This window comes from Rhamphochromis sp. 'chilingali' (genome assembly GCF_963969265.1).
Source record: "Rhamphochromis sp. 'chilingali' genome assembly, chromosome: 17".
NCBI classification, from domain to species: Eukaryota; Metazoa; Chordata; class Actinopteri; order Cichliformes; family Cichlidae; genus Rhamphochromis; species Rhamphochromis sp. 'chilingali'.
Window position 1 is genome coordinate 4,878,919 of NC_137944.1, and position 17,622 is coordinate 4,896,540.

Consider the following 17,622-nt stretch of genomic DNA (forward strand, 5'->3'; position numbering starts at 1 on the left):
TGCGATCCTCTTCTAGTTCAGCTTGATTTTGAGTTCTTCATGTCTAAGCAAAGCATTGACGACATAAGTGACTCAAAATGTTACTTTGACATCCAGCGTATTTCACGAAAATCTTGGCCTTTTTCACCAAATTTTAATCTCATTTCAATATCCTACTGTAATGATCATAGGACATAAATATATTTATGTATGTTCCCTAACTCTTTTTACTAATCAATTGATAAAATTTACTATATACCAGGGGTAGGCAACCTTTCTGATGACGAGTGCCATCCGAAATTTCCTCAGAGGTCAGTGTGCCATATCACTGCATTAGCAATAAATTGAATAACGCTCTATATGAACAGTTACACACTATATAGAGCCACTTTATAGGATTATATTTGTTCGCAGATGTTGGCAGCTATCAGCGAATAGTTATCAGTTATTTTGAAACAAAAAAAAAGACTTTTTATCCATAACAGCAAATGAACTGAACAACAGAAAATACAAATGCTATTTATGGTCTCCTCACAACAATGATAAGAAAATTAAACTGGGCCAATATGGCATGTTTGTTAATACAGAGTCACACATGTTAATGTGATCTCTGGTCTCCCACTCAGAGACACAGGTCTCCGAGTGTCCAGCATTCAGACGGCTACCTGAGGACACTCATGCGAGAGAAAATCTGCTCACACAGATATGTAGAGCCAAATACTGTCAATAAGGCCTCTGCAATGTTCTGAGGACAGTTAAACTTGTCAGATAGTGACGTCCAGCAGGTGAAAATGCAGCTCCATGAACACACACAGCTGTGGATTCCAGCTGCTTCGATGTTGCATTAACTGGCATTAACTCAGTTAATGCGAGACAAATCCAGCTGCTCATTAAAGATTTCTGGTTTGATCAGAAAATAAAACATTGGTCCAAACACCTGAAAGTCCCAAAAACGCATTGTGTCTCAAGTCTATGGATGTATCCATGTATTTCCGTGATGCTGTGCTGAGCAGACAGCTCCTGAAGCTTTTGAAGTGTCGGAATGTGGAAAGCCAACAGCGTCCCTCTCACCAGTAGGCTAAGTTATTTTTAGCCAATTAAAAGTTGAATCTGGTAGTTGGGGTTTTTAGCTAAGATACCGTCATTAAGAAGAGGCACAACTAATGTGTCTATGCGAGCTGATTTGCGATGTGCACTGGTGGCGCGACCATTTATTTTTTTAATATTTTTTAATTTAAATAAAAACTTTGGTTGTAAGCTTCAGATAATTATTTAATAAAAAAAAGAAAAGAAGAATAAGAAAGTATTTCTTTGTGCCCCCCTTTCCCTGTTAATGCCCTACCTGCCCTCCTGGCAACACTTTGCTAGACCTGCCCCTGTACAGTTACCAGCTGTCAGCTACTTAGAAAAGGATCCTGGGATTAATTGTCTCTCAGAAACAGTTCATAACTTCCCTTCAACTCATCCATGTCACCTAAAAGGTAAACCTGTTTCTCCATCACCTGTTCAGCTCTGATGATTCAGTAAGGACATCTCCTGGTTTCATCTTCATGTTTCCCTCTCACCAGATAACCAAACCATATCATGACCAGCAGCTTTACAGCTGTGGCTCCAGCAAACATCAGCTGATACTAGAAATTAATATTAAATAAATTTAACAACAGCTGATCAAGCTTAAACGTGCTGCTGTTGTCATTATTTTTTAGGCATTTTAGCATTTGTGTATTACTGTGCTAACTAATAATTGTGGAAAGTAAAATCAAAGTGATTTAGTGGCCATTAAAATGTGTGATGACTCATCTCATAAATCATCACACACTGGTCTCCTCTACATAATTTGCCTTTACAGGTTAAAAGCACCAGTATCAATATTGGTATTGGCAACAGTGACCTTGTATTTATTTGTTATTGGATTAATACCACAATTTGCAGTATTGCACAGCACTACTGACAGAATCAAAGGGGCAAGTGACAAAGTGAACAAAGTTATGCTGTATCTGTTTGTTGCAGACAGACAGTGTGCTGTTAGACGTGTTAAAGAGAAGCAGGCTGCTGCTTCTCAGTGCAATGTTCAGCTCTTTGTTGGAGCTCAGCTTGGTCTATCACTTGGAGAACTAAAACAATTTCCTAAAAGAGGATAAAACCAGAATACTTGCTTTGTTAAAAATTAATAAAATAATTAGTTAAAATAGGTTAAAAGTCCAAAGACATGCAGCTTGAGGGGATAGGTTAATTGATTAATCCAAATTGCCACTAGGTGTGAATGTGCGAATGAATGTGAGTGCGAATGGTTGTCTGTCCCTGTGTGTTAGCCCTGCGACAGACTGGCGACCTGTCCAGGGTGTACCCCGCCTTTCGCCCTATGACAGCTGGGATAGGCTCCAGCGCCCCCCGCGACCCTGAAAAGGATAAGCGGAAGCGAATGGATGGATGGATGGAGGTTAAAAGTAACAATAAGCTGTTCCAACATTTAATACCCATTAAAAAAAGAAAAGAAAAAAACTTCTCCTTAGTAAAAGTGTGTAGAAAAGATCCATAATTTTATGAGTTTAAAAAATAGGAATCCAGACTAATTATTAGACTTGACTTTGGTTTCACAAACCTAATCTAACTGTTTTTATTTTCCTTTCTTTATGATTTATTACACCGGGGCTTAAAAAAACACGCACGAGTGCACTCTTGGTTGTATTTGTTGCCTAGCAGCATGCACTGTCTCGCTAATTTGCCCTTCACAGTCTGTGGCAATTATGAAAGAGCATTCCAAAGAAAAGGCACTTTCACCCACATTGAAATAATAAAATTAGAAGATCAATAGAGACGTGCAGTCAGCGCAAGACCACCGACTGCCGAGCAGCTTAAGTTCATAACAAACAAAAAGGAGCTGAACAGGAAATAAATCTTTGTTCTGATTCAGGGAGCTTTCCTTCCGAAATCAATGTGAAGAAAAAACTGGAAAGACATCCTGAGCAAGCCAAAGAACATCAAACCAGTGGGATTCTTCTTCAGAAGACATCCGCATACAGCATACAGCAGTCTAATTCTTGACGCTTACTGGTTTGATTGACGTATGTAAGGTTAAACAAGTATGTCACACAGAATCAAAATCTCTTGTTCAGATCATGATTGTACATCCTGTGGATTGCTTCTGCCCCACCTCTCCAATACTCTCCTTCTTGTAAACATGAGACACAGTGGACACATTTCCTCTATCGTTACAAGCTCCATAGAAACCACTTAGGTCATATCTCTATGCCTGCTTCCAAGCATACACATACAACAAGTGAATATTGGGTTTAAGCATAAATGGTTTAACTGCTGTAATACAGTCGGACATAACAGAGAGACAAGAAAATATGAATTATTCCAGTTTAAAGATAGCTTTGCATACGTGTCGTTGTGGCACAGATTTATTAAATGGATCCAAACACTTTAAAAATTGCAGATCACAAGTTTATTTTGGTGATTTTCTTTGCACCAGTGACACGAAACCCCATTTTACTCCATTATCTTCACCATAACCAGTAACACAACAAAACAATGAAACAGCAATAGAAACACTCAGTGAAATTACTCCCATTATATCAGGACATCGGGGTTGCTCTTTTTTTTTAAATACTTTTTTTTCTAGGTTGTAGTCTATTTTTCTGAAATTTGAGGACCTAATCAGACAGGGGGCTTCTAAGGTGCCAGTGCAAATTCCTCTCACCTCAGCCCTTCATCACTCACTCGCTGCTACTGTGTCCGCCTGTAAACACAAAATCTGATTGGAGTAAAAATAACGAGAGGGGACGTGAGGGACCAATCAGAAAAGGGTCTTTGTTCGGAGTTCAAAATAGAGCACTTGAAGCCCAACTGTTGCCTGGAGACACAGATTGCAGGCAATTACGCAGCCAGATTACAGTGTGGAGAAGGGAGGTGATACTGTCAATGGAGCACAAATTACTGTGCGTCTGTGCGTGTGGGTGTGTGGGTGAGAGTGAGAGTGCGTGTGACTGTGTTCAACACAGCAGGCTGAGCGTATGTGTAGATGTGTGTAGCTGCAGGTACATAATTGTTAATGATTCTCTTTATGAGCGGAGAGCCAGGATTCACGTGCGGTTCACACAACATCATCACCAGCATCACTAAGTACTTTGAAAGCCAGTACCGCTATTTAAAAAAAATACAAAACACAAGGCAAAAACAACATGAAATAGGAGGAATAAAAACATACATTTCTAAGAACTGAGTGTATTTTCTTAATGCTAGTGGACAAACACAGTCTACCCGGTCAACAGCTATGTCTCTATGCTGCACTACGAGGTGTTTACGATAACTACGTGCCTTATGGTTCAAGTCTTGGGGCCTAAAAATACCTCTACAGCTTATCTTCTCTGAAAGCTTTTCAACATATTAAACAAAGAGAAGTAAAGATGGAGGCAGTAGATGCCACACCACATTTCTGGATCTGGTCGGTGGTCAAGAAGACACACTTATGTTCATGCTTATGACTTCTTTTCATTTTTTGACAGCATCCAGTCTCATATTAAACACACAGGCTTTCTGAAATACTGCAAATGTACTATATGTTGGGTTACTGAAAATGAGGTCTGATGACACCTTGTCTGAAGCCCTGATGACAACCCGAAAGATGGACATAGTCAGTGCTGGATGGGCCTTGAACCTGCAGTCTTTTCACTACAAGGAGGTGATAGCTGTGAGCTTACTGGTTCAATCACTTGTTTTTTTAGGCATATTGAAAAGAGCAAGTTCATTTAGTAAATTATGGTCATTTTAAGTTTCAGAAAATGTTATGAAGTATTGGCTAATGGCTTGTAAGCGTACAGTTTCGTGGTCAGAGCTATCAATCAGTGGGCGCATCCAGTTTGAAAACACCAAGATGCCAAAAGTGCTAATCTGGAGGCTTGATGAAGTCACGGTACGGACATCCATCTTTTATCATGTCTACAGTTCAACAGGATCACCACATGGGTGTGTTTTATTCACTTTGTTATTTTTGCAATGACTATTAACGTTTGGACTGAGGTTCTTTGCAGTGCTGTGCAACACAAACACATTATCGGTCCTATCGTTCTAGTATCGATCCAGCAACAACACCAGCGTTGGTATCGTTGGTGATTATCAGCCTCTTTCAAACCATGAAGTGAACCGTGGTCCAGCTTCAGATAATTTTGTCAGTTTGTGCGATGACATATACTCACTCAGAAACAAAAGAGGAGCTTTCTCTGAAATCTTTCTGTCTCTGCACCCACTTTCATCGAATCCACAGCTACACCTAGATAGTGAGCCATTACAGGTACCTGGGCATCACTCTGAACAACAAAATGACACTGAATGATTTCATGTGCAAAAAGCCCAATCATGAAGCTGATTGAAAATGTTTTATTCATCAGCTCTAAATAAACAATGATTTGTTGGTTTGGCAGCCTCGGTGCAGATAACAAAAGACGGTTGGAAAAGAGTGTTAAATGTTCCCAAAACACTGTTGGCATCGAGTTGAATGACATATTTGTAAGATTAGAGCCACTCGGAGGGAAAAGGCCAGTCTGTCCAGACCCTCAAAACTCTCTTCATGCTTCATGCAAGGCTTCGCTCCTTGCTGCGGGGGAGGGGAGAGGATTTGGCTCTTCTTGCCATTTCAGATCATTGCTATGTATCTTTAAAAAAACAAACAACAAATGTAGGTTTTATATGTGTAATGTAAATCTGAGGTTTTTTTTTTAAGTTTTTTAACATCCTCTAATGTATTTATTTATGTGTTTTTTTCACTAAATCATAATATATGTGGGTTTTCTTGACTGGTGCTTGTAAACAAAATCACATCCCTAGAACTACAGAGAGGCTAGTCAATCCAATCCAGTCCAATCCAATCAAACTGCAGGGGTCTAACTGTAATACTGAGGTGACAAAACAGCCTCCATCTGAACAATCTGCATGTTGAAATAACACATTTCCTTTGACAGAGGTAAGACAAGAAGTTAAGACCATGCAAAAAAAAAAAAGACCCCAGGACTAGAACAAAAGCCTTATAGCTCAGTCGTGATCTTTTTTAAGAAGCGGGCTGCACATTTTCCACCTTCGACAAAGTAAAGGGCACCTTCCCCTCCTCTGAACCAGGTGGCTTAGTGACCACATCCCTAACATCCTTAAAGCCCCTCCACTTTGACCCACACTCTCTTCTCCCTTCCACTCCCCCTGGTCTGTGGGACAGCCTCTCTTTCAAGTTGGCCTTGGGGAGGATCCAAACAACAACCCCCATTGCAGCCAGGGCAGAGCCGAGGCAGGAGAGCCCAATCCCGGCTGCGGCGCTGAAATGCAGCCCCTTGTTAAAGCTGATGGCCTGCGTGTCCACGAAGAACAGATCTCCCTCTCCGAACGACTCGATTTTGGGAGGAGTGGAGTAGCCGACCGACAGTGTGGCAATACCTGCAGTCAAGATGAGGACACCCAGGGCCAAGGACACCTAAGGGTAGACAGGGTAAAGAAAGGAAGCTGAGGTGGTCATTTTTGCAGATATGGCTATTTAATTTTTGTATAGGTGGCCCTGTTTGCTCAGTGCTCTTCACTACTTGTTAAGAAAGGTCATTTTGTTGTTTGTAATGCAGAAAAATCCCAATTGCCACACGTGCTGACCTGGAATCCCGCTGCTTTACAAATACCAGCACATGACTGCTGTTCATCATGAAGCTTAAAAATGCACTGTATGCACTACATTATATGAGTAAAGTCGCAGAGAGAAGTTTCTGCATTTTCAACCTGAAACATCAGCAGAATTTCACCTCAAAGTAGAAGAAAAACAATGATTAAAAAAGTATAATATTTGGCCATTCGTGTATTTGGGAAAATGATGCAAAATTATACAACCCTGAGAGCACAAACCTCTGCCAAGGCAGCTTACTCTCTGGGCAACATTTACTTTTAAGGGAATAGTATTGTGCTTTCTTTCCTTTGTGCTTTAACATGTTTGCAGTGCACTAAAAATTAGAAAAGGACAGCATGATGGATGAATGCTTTAATTACACAAACATTATGTAGGAGTAGGTAATGAAGAAAAATAATAGATAAATAAATGGACATCGGCTTCGGCTTATCAGATAATGATTCTACAGTTGATTTCTAAGTACATAGCCAGCTCATTCTCGTTCTCTTGACAATACTTTCTTTAAAGATGTAACACATTTTGGGGTGAATATGAAAGAAAAAAGTGACATCGGAGGTCCAATGTGTCATGATACTAGGAATCCTCATATATCACCCCCTATAAGTCTATATGTCGGCCATACAAACAATGGCAGTAAGAGACATAATTTTAAATAGTAGATATCATTATTATCTTTTTGACCTTCAGATCGACCTACTGACCTTGAAGGAAAGGTCAGAGGTCAAATATGATATTTGAAACAATAATACAGTACTTTCTATATTTTGACAAAACACACCAAATTTGTAAGCATCAAATTTTTTGTTAGTTTTTGAAATTATTACGTTGACCTTGAAGACCCTTGTGGACGTATGCCAAATTTTAATCGATTTTAATAGATGGAGACTTTGGACTCAACCGAGCAATCAGATGGCCCCACACCTCCCTGAGCCTGGTTCTGCCGGAGGTTTCTTCCTGTTAAAAGGGAGTTTTTCCTTCCCACTGTTGCCAAAGGGGGTCATAAGATTGTTGGGTTTTTCCCTGTATGTATACGAACCAGCAAGATCAAGATCAACTGAAAGTCACAAAGGAGCCCAGGGTAACAGCTAAACAGCAAAAGGCCTTTTTAAACACTAGCTAATCATTTTTATCAGTCCAACATCAGAATCACATTCAACAATAATACTACAGGTCACCTGGAGAAGCCAGAAGGCTGTTGGAAAAAATATTTTATGGGACACGTCAGACCAAAATAGAACCTCCGGGATTAAATAGGAAGGCTCAAGAGATTAGAAAACACACGATTACAACATGACAACCTTATATCATCTATGAAACCATCTATGGTGGAGGTAGTGTCATGATTTGGGCTCATTATGCTAAGTCTGACAGCTTGTTATCAATGGAACAATCAGTTTTATGAAGTTTACTAGCATGTTGTAATTAAAAATGTCCAGACATTTATCTGATACCTGAATAAAAAAAAATAAATGATATATAAATCATTTGCTTTTAAAGGAAGGAGTCAAACCAATGACCTTAGCCCAGCAGAAATGTTATTGAAGGATATAAAGCAGGGGTGTCAAACTCCAGTCCTTGAGGGCCGGTGTCCTGAAACTTTTAAATGTGTCCCTGGTAACCCCTAACCCTACTTAAGTAAATTTAAATAAATGTACGTAAATGTAAGAGTTTGGAAAAATGTACTTCTAAAAATACTTTTATTGCACCATGTTCATTCACTCACGAGCTGCTGTAACATGAATCAAATAGCTGAATTACCACCTCAGCATGCAGTCAAGTTCTATAGAGTCGTGCTAATGACCTAGTAAATATATTTAGGTGTGTTGCAGCAGGGACACATGGAAAAGTATCAGGACACCAGCCATCGAGGACTGGAGTTTGACACCTGTGATCTAAAGCATCAGTTTATACGAGAAACTAACTAGTATTGCAGAAATAAAGTGCCCATGTACATAGCATTTGGCCACAGTTGTGAAAATATGTAATGATGGTTTAATTTCTGTAATTATACCTAAATATATAAATATAAACAATATAGATACTTTGCAGAGTTATTACACCAGTGAAGCTCACTGCTGGCAGCTGCAAACTGCCAGTAAGAGGCACCATGTGTCACAGAGGTGACACATTCACTCCTCAGGGCACCACGGGGCTGACAGTGACAAGGGCATCAATGTGTGAAGACGAGGGCTGTCCAGTTTTATGTGGAAGAACTCAAAAGTCAATTCGACTGAAAAGCCAATGAAGTAAAAATGTATATTGATTTTAACTTTTCATGGATTTAGCTGTGAAAGGACCACATCTAATTTTTTTTTACACCGTAAGCCTCATAAAAGAATTCATCCCCTGAATTATTTGATGCAGCTGTGAGTCATATAATGATCCGAGGTCAAGTTAATATTATCAATATTATTTTTGGAATTAAAATTTTAGTACCAGAAACACAGTAAAAGAGGAAATGTAGCACTTTATTGTGCCACAGGAAACATTTGAAAACCATGTCATGGTATGTACAGAGAACAGTAGCTTTACCTTCCAGACTGCTGAGTTCCACCACAGGGCTGACCTCTGGCTCTGGACGAACCCCCGATCCTCCGGGTCTCTCTCCCACATGGAGGAGGAGCACTCTTCATAGAAGTGGTGCAGATAGGAACGAACCCCAAAACGAAGACAGCTTGAACCTGCCTGGAAGGAAGTTGTGACCAAAACGAGAGAAAAAAAATCACATTTGAAATAAACACATGAATCATCGTAATTTTTATGGACAGAATTTCTAGGCATAGCCAAGTGGCGGAAGGCTTTCGCTTAGTTGGTCTCAGCATCTGATCTCTGCTTTTCACAGATGATGTGGTTCTGTTGGCTTCATCAGGTGATGGCCTCCAGCTTGCACTGGAACGGTTCGCGGCCGAGTGTGAAGCGGTGGGAATGAGAATCAGCACCTCCAAATCTGAGGCCATGGTCCTCAGTCGGAAAAGGGTGGAGTGCCCACTCCGGGTCAGGGACGAGCTCTTGCCCCAAGTGGAAGAGTTTAAGTATCTTGGGGTCTTGTTCACAAGTGACGGGAGAAGGAAGCGGGAGATTGACAGACGGATCGGTGCTGCAGCTACAGTGATGTGGACGCTGTACTGGTCCGTCGTGGTAAAGAGAGGGCCACTCCTCACTTTATCTCTAAGGTTATTTACCGGTCGATCTGCAACCCTACCCTCACCTATGGTCACCAGCTGTGGGTAGTGACCGAAAGAATGAGATCGCGGATACAAGCGGCAGAAATGAGCTTCCTCCGAAGGGTGGCTGGCCTCTCCCTTAGAGATAGGGTGAGAAGTTCGGCCATCTGTGATGGGCTCAGAGTAGAGCCAACTTGTTTGGTATATATTTTAATTTATCTTAGTTTCCAAGATATAGTTATCAATCCATCAGTCACAGTGCCAAAGTAATTAGCAGGTATGTTCAGACTATTTTTGCTACAACTTTGTTATTGTTACACTGACTTTCACGCAAACATTTTCTTTATGAGAGCTTCCTGTCATCTGCCTAACTCCAAAATCACTACTTCAGCTGTAATCAGATCAGAATGATCACCGGTGTTAGCGCAGCTCACCTCACTGCCGGAGGATTCTCCTCCTGAGCCAGAAGCACAGGCCTCGGAGCACAGAGCCATCTCTCTCCTTGTACACCTACAATAAAGATAGAAATTCATACGATAAGAATGGTGATACACAGCCAGCCGTACTTCTGAACAGACTGATTTGTGTACATATCAGCTGCCTGGCTGTGAACACAGACATTGTTTATCTGCTGAATATGGATTCCCTGCAATAAAAACCTTCCCTCCCTGCAGAGACTCGTCATAAATCCTTCACCCGTGTTTTCAGGTTGCCCCAGTTATTGTTGCCGCATGTGAACGATTGACGGCCACCGCGGCCCTGAGGTGACTCTATCACCACCCACGGATGAGTCACACATATGCAAGTGCGTGTACACTGTATTCATGTCCCTCTGTTGTTATTCTCCTAAGGCTGTTGGGTTGATTTATTTCATTCTTCAAACTGTTTCCCTGAGCTGTGCACAAACGCCAGAACTCAGTCTGTAGCACAGCAGCGGTCTAATCCGACTGCAGTATCAATCCTGATGACTAAATTTGAAATGACCAAATGACGGAAAGAACTTCCTGTTCAGGTAACGTTACATTATTACCTTCCTTTGCTGCTTAAGCTGAAAATAATGAGTTACTAACAAAAGTGATCCAATATACCACATCTCTGTTTGGTGTCTTTATAGCTGTAAGTTGATATGATAAAAATAAAACTAAGACACAAAGAAAGCATGCTGGAGCTGAACATGATGCGCAGCATGTTTTTATCTTATCCTATGTAAAGCACTGAGAAAAAGGGTTTTGCAAAGCATTTGCCTACATTTTCTTTCAAGTAAACAATTCAATAAGGGAAGACTTTGCCAGCCAAGGGTCTATTTCTATGGTTTGATACCCTGTTTTATCTTTCACTGGAACATTACCCTTAATTGATTGTAAAGTTGAGATAGTTAGACGTATGAGCCCCCTAAAACACAAATTCAGAAAATAACAAATACATATTTTTATTTCCACCTTTACTTTTAAATGTGTCTGCAGAGCAGTGATTACAAACCAATTACATTTACTAACCTTCACATTTGTGGCAGCATCTTTAGACTTTTGAGCTTTTATTGTCATTGTGCAGTTTCTTGCACAGCGAAACTGAGTAGGTGGACCACAAAGGTGCAAAAGTAAAGGAAACAATATAGAAATGGGAAAAAAGCAATATATATGTATACATATATGTGAGTAAACTATATACATGGTGTATGCATAGAAACATTGAAACAGAAACATTGTGGGGCTGTATACAAGGGCATACTTTTATCTCATAATATACTCACATAACAACTATAGTTACTGGTTATTTATTATTATCCCACTTTTTCGTGTTGCAATATTAATTATAATGCTATAAAATACCATGTCTGACTTGATGCAGTATTAAAAATCTAATGATAAACAAGTGTATAAAATTGGAGCGCTTATATTTAAAAAATTTTATCTACATTTGGAATACTGGGAAGTTTAATTTTACATTAGCAAAATTTTGATTGCAGGACAGTGCTAATGGTGTTTTTATTTATGTAAGGGAGCTCAGTAGTTCATTCACCACTGCTCAATAATTCAGCTATGCTTTAAGATAAAAAAAAAAGCCACTCATAACACAATAACTCAAAGTTTACTGTTTGTTCGTTTTGGTTAATTAAATTTTAAAACACTGATACTCTAGTAATTTTAAATAGGAACACTTTGAAGCACTAGTAAGGTCAGAGCTACGGGAGCCACTTCTGATTAATCCCACTGTGCTGAAATTGCCTATAATAAAGCCAGAGGTGGAGAAGAGGGCATCCCCGAGATGGTCCTCAATGAATAAAGCTAAAGGGCTAAACTAAAACTAGACACTGAAAGCAGAGTTAAAGGATTGTCTCGTTGTGGTGGTTAATGGTATGTGCAGGGCTTTTAAAACATAGTAGTTTCAGTTCTAAGGCCCAACTTTTACTTTGAAGGCTCTCCGGTTTTTGTTGCATTTTTCAAGTTTCAGTACCACTTGGTGGTTAATCAGCGAGTGTTTGGAGACAAGTGGCCATTTTCCATAAACACTACAGGCAAGTGCAGCAATGTGATAAAAGCACTCACAAGGAGGTTTTTGGTTCATCACCCTATTTGTGACTAAACCTTCAGCAACGTGTTGGGAAATAGACATTTTTCCCCAGAGCAGTTGTCAGGGATTCACTGTTACGATTCGGTGTTGTCAGTGTTTTGTTTTAGGCGTGACTGTAATGTGTTCCCTGCTTTACTTTGAAAGTCTGTCTTATCTCAGTGTTTTCAGTTTACGCTTTCTTGTCTCGTCAGTTCTGATTTGCCCCAGCTGTGTTTCCCTCCTGTTGTCCATTCCCTGATTGCTCCCTCTATGTATTTAAACCCTGTGTTTCAGTGTGTCATGGTCGCGATCTCCCCCGTTGTAAATAGTTTGGTGTTTTGTTATAAATAAATAGTCTGTTGTAAATACTTTCGTTATGGGATATTTTTGTTTTGGGATTTTGGTGGAGAGCCTTCGTGGTTTTACTTTCTTTATCTTTATTTTTCTACGTTGCACCCCGGTTGCCTAGGCCGGGGTGTAACATATGGGGGCTCGTCCGGGATTGCCTTCGCTGGGGGGTCCGGGGACCGCCCCAGCCTTTGTCGTCTGCTGGAGGGTCCGTGGGACCGCTCCAGCCTTCATTCGCCTTCGCTGGAGGGTCCGTGGGACCACTCCAGCCTTCATCCGCCTTCGCTGGAGGGTCCGAGGGACCGCTCCAGCCTTCGTCGTCTGCTGGAGGGTCAGTGGGACCGCTCCAGCCTTCATCAGTTTCATCTGCCTTCGCTTTAGCCGTCCGTCTCCGCTGGAGGGTCCGAGGGACCGCTCCAGCCTTCGTCGTCTGCTGGAGGGTCAGTGGGACCGCTCCAGCCTTCATCAGCCTTCGTCCGTCTTCGCTGGAGGGTCCGTTGGAGGGACCGCTTCAGCCTTCGTCCGCCTTCGCTGGAGGATCCGAGGGACCGCTCCAGCCTTCTGCAGCTGGTGGGCTGCGTGTCCGTGTGTGCAGCTGGTGGGCTGCGTGTCCGTGTGTGCAGCTGGCGGGCTGCGTGTCCATGTGTGCAGCTGGTGAGCTGCTCATCCGCCTTCGCTGGAGCGTCCAAGTGACCGCTCCAGCCTTCATCCGCTTCTGCTGGAGGGTCCGAGGGACCGCTCCAGCCTTCGTCGTCTGCTGGAGGGTCAGTGGGACCGCTCCAGCCTTCATCAGCTTCGTCTGCCTTCGCTGAGGGGAGGGTCCGTGGGACCGCCCCAGCCTTTGTCGTCGCTGGAGGGTCCGTGGGACCGCTCCAGCCTTCATCCGCCTTCGCTGGAGGGTCCGTGGGACTGCTCCAGCCTTCGTCGTCTGCTGGAGGGTCAGTGGGACCGCTCCAGCCTTCATCGGCTTCATCTGTCTGGATCAAACTTTTCACTTGGTGTTAAATGTTTGATTTTTGGGTGGGGGGAACTGTTACGATTCGGTGTTGTCAGTGTTTTGTTTTAGGCGTGACTGTAATGTGTTCCCTGCTTTACTTTGAAAGTCTGTCTTATCTCAGTGTTTTCAGTTTACGCTTTCTTGTCTCGTCAGTTCTGATTTGCCCCAGCTGTGTTTCCCTCCTGTTGTCCATTCCCTGATTGCTCCCTCTATGTATTTAAACCCTGTGTTTCAGTGTGTCATGGTCGCGATCTCCCCCGTTGTAAATAGTTTGGTGTTTTGTTATAAATAAATAGTCTGTTGTAAATACTTTCGTTATGGGATATTTTTGTTTTGGGATTTTGGTGGAGAGCCTTCGTGGTTTTACTTTCTTTATCTTTATTTTTCTACGTTGCACCCCGGTTGCCTAGGCCGGGGTGTAACATTCACTGACTGGTCTCTAGTGCTGTCTGACTGAGACCTAAGGCTCAATGAAAACTTTTTAACAAAAACTGACAAAGCAGTCCTCTACGTACGTGGAAGTCCACTGATATTCTTCATTATAAGTTCTAAGATTCAATTCAATTCAGCTTTATTTATATAAAATATATAAATACAATAGTAGAAAGAAAACACCAAACAATCACTTAAACACCTATGAGCATGTGCTTGGGGGCAGTGGGAAGAAAAAAACCCTCCCTTTTAACAGGAGGAAACCTGAGGCTCAGGGAGGGGCGGCCATCTGCTGTGAACAGTTGGAGGTGAGGGGTGGAAGACAGTGGAAGGGAGCCAGAGAATAGCAATGACAGCGAGAGAAAAGTGAAAAAAGGTGAAGAAGAAATACTCAGTGCATCATGGGAAGCCCCCGGCAGCCCAGGCCTACTGCAGCATAACTAAGGCAGATTCCAGCCCTAACTATAAGCTTTATCAAAAAAGACATTTAAGCTTCATCTTAAAAGTAGAGAGGGTGTCTGTCCAAAACCAAACTGGGGGCTGGTTCCACTAAAGAGGGGCCTGAAAGCTGAAGGCTCTGCCTCCCATTCTACTTTTAAATACCCTTGTAACCACCAGTAAACCAGCAGCCTGGTTTAACCCAACTAAACACTTATTGTTAAAATCAGAATTGAACACTATTGACCTTGCTTACTGTTCTTACTACTGTTGTTGTTGTTGTTGTTGTTATTGTTGATTTTAATAGTATGGCCTACATAATCAAAAGGGTCGTTAAAACAAGGAGCTGTCCATGGTGCTAGTAAGCTTGTCTCAGCTTTCCAGACAAGTAAAAAAAAAAAAAAAAAACACACTTTTTATCTGACCGTTTCTTATAATGCTAAAAAGAATGCAACAGGCTATTTACTGGAGTACACCGATGCAGGAAATATGATTTCAAATTCATTGAATGCTCACATTGAAACGGGAAAAGAAAAAAGGTCGCCCTCAATCTCACTGCCGACATTTTCTTCTAAACGGTCATTTCAACTCACAGACGCAAACTAACCGCCGGCACTGAACACCAGTGAGTCATCGCGGCCATGGAGCCTCTCAGTCCATTTCACACTTTTTCGCCATCGCACTTCAGCTACGGTGATCTTTCTCTTTCCTCACAGCCTCCTTCTTTTGCTGTAACCGACTTTACAAGCAATGAAGGACGCAGTCTTACCCCTCCTGGCCGGAGAGCTCTAGGTTCTCACTGGGGATCCATGTGCTGTCGGACCGCTGGATCTCCAACGCTGCTGCTGCTGTGAATCAGCCGAAGATAGACACTGAGCATGCGTGAGGATGGGGGGGGGGGGGGGGGGGGGGGGGGGGAGAGAGAAAAACGTGGAAACTTAATTAAATACGACATGTGCTAATCTACGATCTCTCATTTTTGGGAAAGATGTTGAGTATTTACTCCGCTGTTTTGTCTTATGAAAATATGGAAACATCTGTCCTCACAATGAATCACATGTTTTAACCAGATAACACGATTTCATCTTTAAAGTATGAGTGACTGCTGACCTTTAACTTTCTTCACATAAATAAATAAATAAATCATCAAATCATGCGGAATTTAATCCAAAAAATCAGTAAAATTTACTGAAAGAAATATTTTATCCCTTTATAATTTTTTTAGTATGAAAAGGAACTCCTTGTTTGAAAAAGAAAACACAGTATGCCTACATATACAGCGAAAGATTAAACATGATCCTCTCTGAACTTGTCTGGGTGCCACAGATTCACTACCTGCCTGAAGAGAGAAAGCCAGATTAAGACCCCTATATAATTCTTCCCATTCTCATAGTGGAAGTTAAGGACTGTTATCAGTTCAGCTGGGATGAGCTGTCTGAACCCCCCCGGCTCATTTTGCACCTGTCTAGATGTTATCCTTTTGACGTTTGTTTAGTCTGAAGGGCTTTTTGCCGCAGGTGCTTTAGGATTGCTTCAAACTTTTCTTGACTGACCTCATCTTGACCCTCTGTCCTCCCCAAACTGCCTTTGAGTAAAGAAATGTTTTCCACACGGCATTCTGTGTTTATCCGTTTCAACATAGCAATTCAATTGTGACATAATATGTTAAAGAAAAGAAAAGAAAAAAGCTCAGCCTTTTTGGTGTAGAAGAATTTGATTCACCTAAACTCCATTCAGCACTTTTGAAATGAACATGAATGAGCATGAGTCAGCGAGCATGAGCAATGAGCATAGTGTGGTCAGGAGGTAGAGAAGAACTGAGAGGACATTTTATATGAATATTGGTTTCAGATTGGTCAATACAGGAAGAATCGCTGGCTGATGATGCTTTAAAGGTGTACACTGTGATCAGCTGATCTCAAAATCAATGACAATATTATGTGTACCTTACACATTACACACTTTATACATATCCATTATATGTATGTTACATTTACAAGTTTAGACATGTGTAGGGTACATGTACATTTTATGGGTACATTGTTTAAATGATCTGTACCTTGTGTGTGCATTACATATACATTATATGTGTATGTTATAGGGATTACATGGTAAATGTTACAGGGATTACATGTATATTACATGCACGTTACATGTGTACATTGTTGAGATGGGTACATTGCAAGCACTTTACCTGTATGTCACATGTGTACGTATTTGTACATAATCTACAGAATAATATAGATAGTACATGTATGGTTGTAAGTAAATTTGTTGTGTTTCCTGTAAACGTAGCTCAGTGATTAATTTTATTTTATTAGTCATAGGACTGGCTCTTATGGCGCTCTTTAAATGTAAATTTAATGGCTCTTACTGTCATATTTTATTTAATTTATTTTTAGCCAAGTGCCTCCAATCAAAGATGGTTGGTTGGATTTCGTACCGTTCATACAATTTCAAGTTAATGCCTCCATTGTGTATGTAGTGGTTTACACATGTGCTTAATAAGTGGAAGATTCCCGGTTTTATTCTGGGACCAGGTTTTGTCACAAACAGTATCTGGTGTAAAAAATGTAACAAATCAAACATGTGGAGCTGCCTGCTTGGGGTTACAACCCCATTGTGAATAAGAAGGTAGCTGAAAGTAATGTTTTCATAAAATTAAAGGTTTCACAAAGCCCACTGTATACTTACAACTATTGCACTCATAGGGTGTTTGGTTCTTGATTTGCAGATGGCATGTGTTTTATATCGCTGAGAACAGGCCACTAATAACATGACTGGTGTTGCTGGTTAATCTTCCACTGTCCATTTCCAATGGCATTAACCAAGGAAGAGTGTTTTTGGAGCTTGAACCATAGTAGGAATATAAAAATATAGTCTTTTTATTAGTTCCAAGAACTTCATGAAAGTTCATTATTAGATCACTGGAAGAACTTTGAAGGTGTGAAAGGCATGTGAATACTCTTTTGAAGAGTAACATGTATCTGATGTCCTCTCCTTACTGCACTGCATGTTGGGAGTTTGAGTGAAAGAGTGCATAAAGGTGCTGA

At 41.2% G+C, this 17,622-nt stretch overlaps 1 protein-coding gene across 4 annotated transcripts; it reads right to left on the minus strand.

Moving 5' to 3' along the window:
• Window positions 1-3,415: 3,415 nt before the first annotated feature.
• Window positions 3,416-15,437, minus strand: nrsn1l (neurensin 1-like). 4 transcript variants are annotated; one of them, XM_080863527.1, is made up of 4 exons: window positions 15,339-15,437; window positions 10,239-10,314; window positions 9,173-9,325; window positions 3,416-6,442 (listed from the first exon to the last, which is right to left on the minus strand). In XM_080863527.1, the coding sequence occupies exons 2-4, from the start codon at window positions 10,296-10,298 to the stop codon at window positions 6,029-6,031; spliced, it is 627 nt and encodes a 208-aa protein (XP_080719653.1). In that variant the 5' UTR covers window positions 10,299-10,314; window positions 15,339-15,437; the 3' UTR covers window positions 3,416-6,028. The 4 variants fall into 4 exon arrangements, with proteins under 4 accessions (XP_080719653.1, XP_080719651.1, XP_080719654.1 ...); XM_080863525.1 differs by lacking the exon at window positions 15,339-15,437 and adding an exon at window positions 15,163-15,310; XM_080863528.1 differs by lacking the exon at window positions 15,339-15,437 and adding an exon at window positions 15,177-15,246.
• Window positions 15,438-17,622: the final 2,185 nt, after the last annotated feature.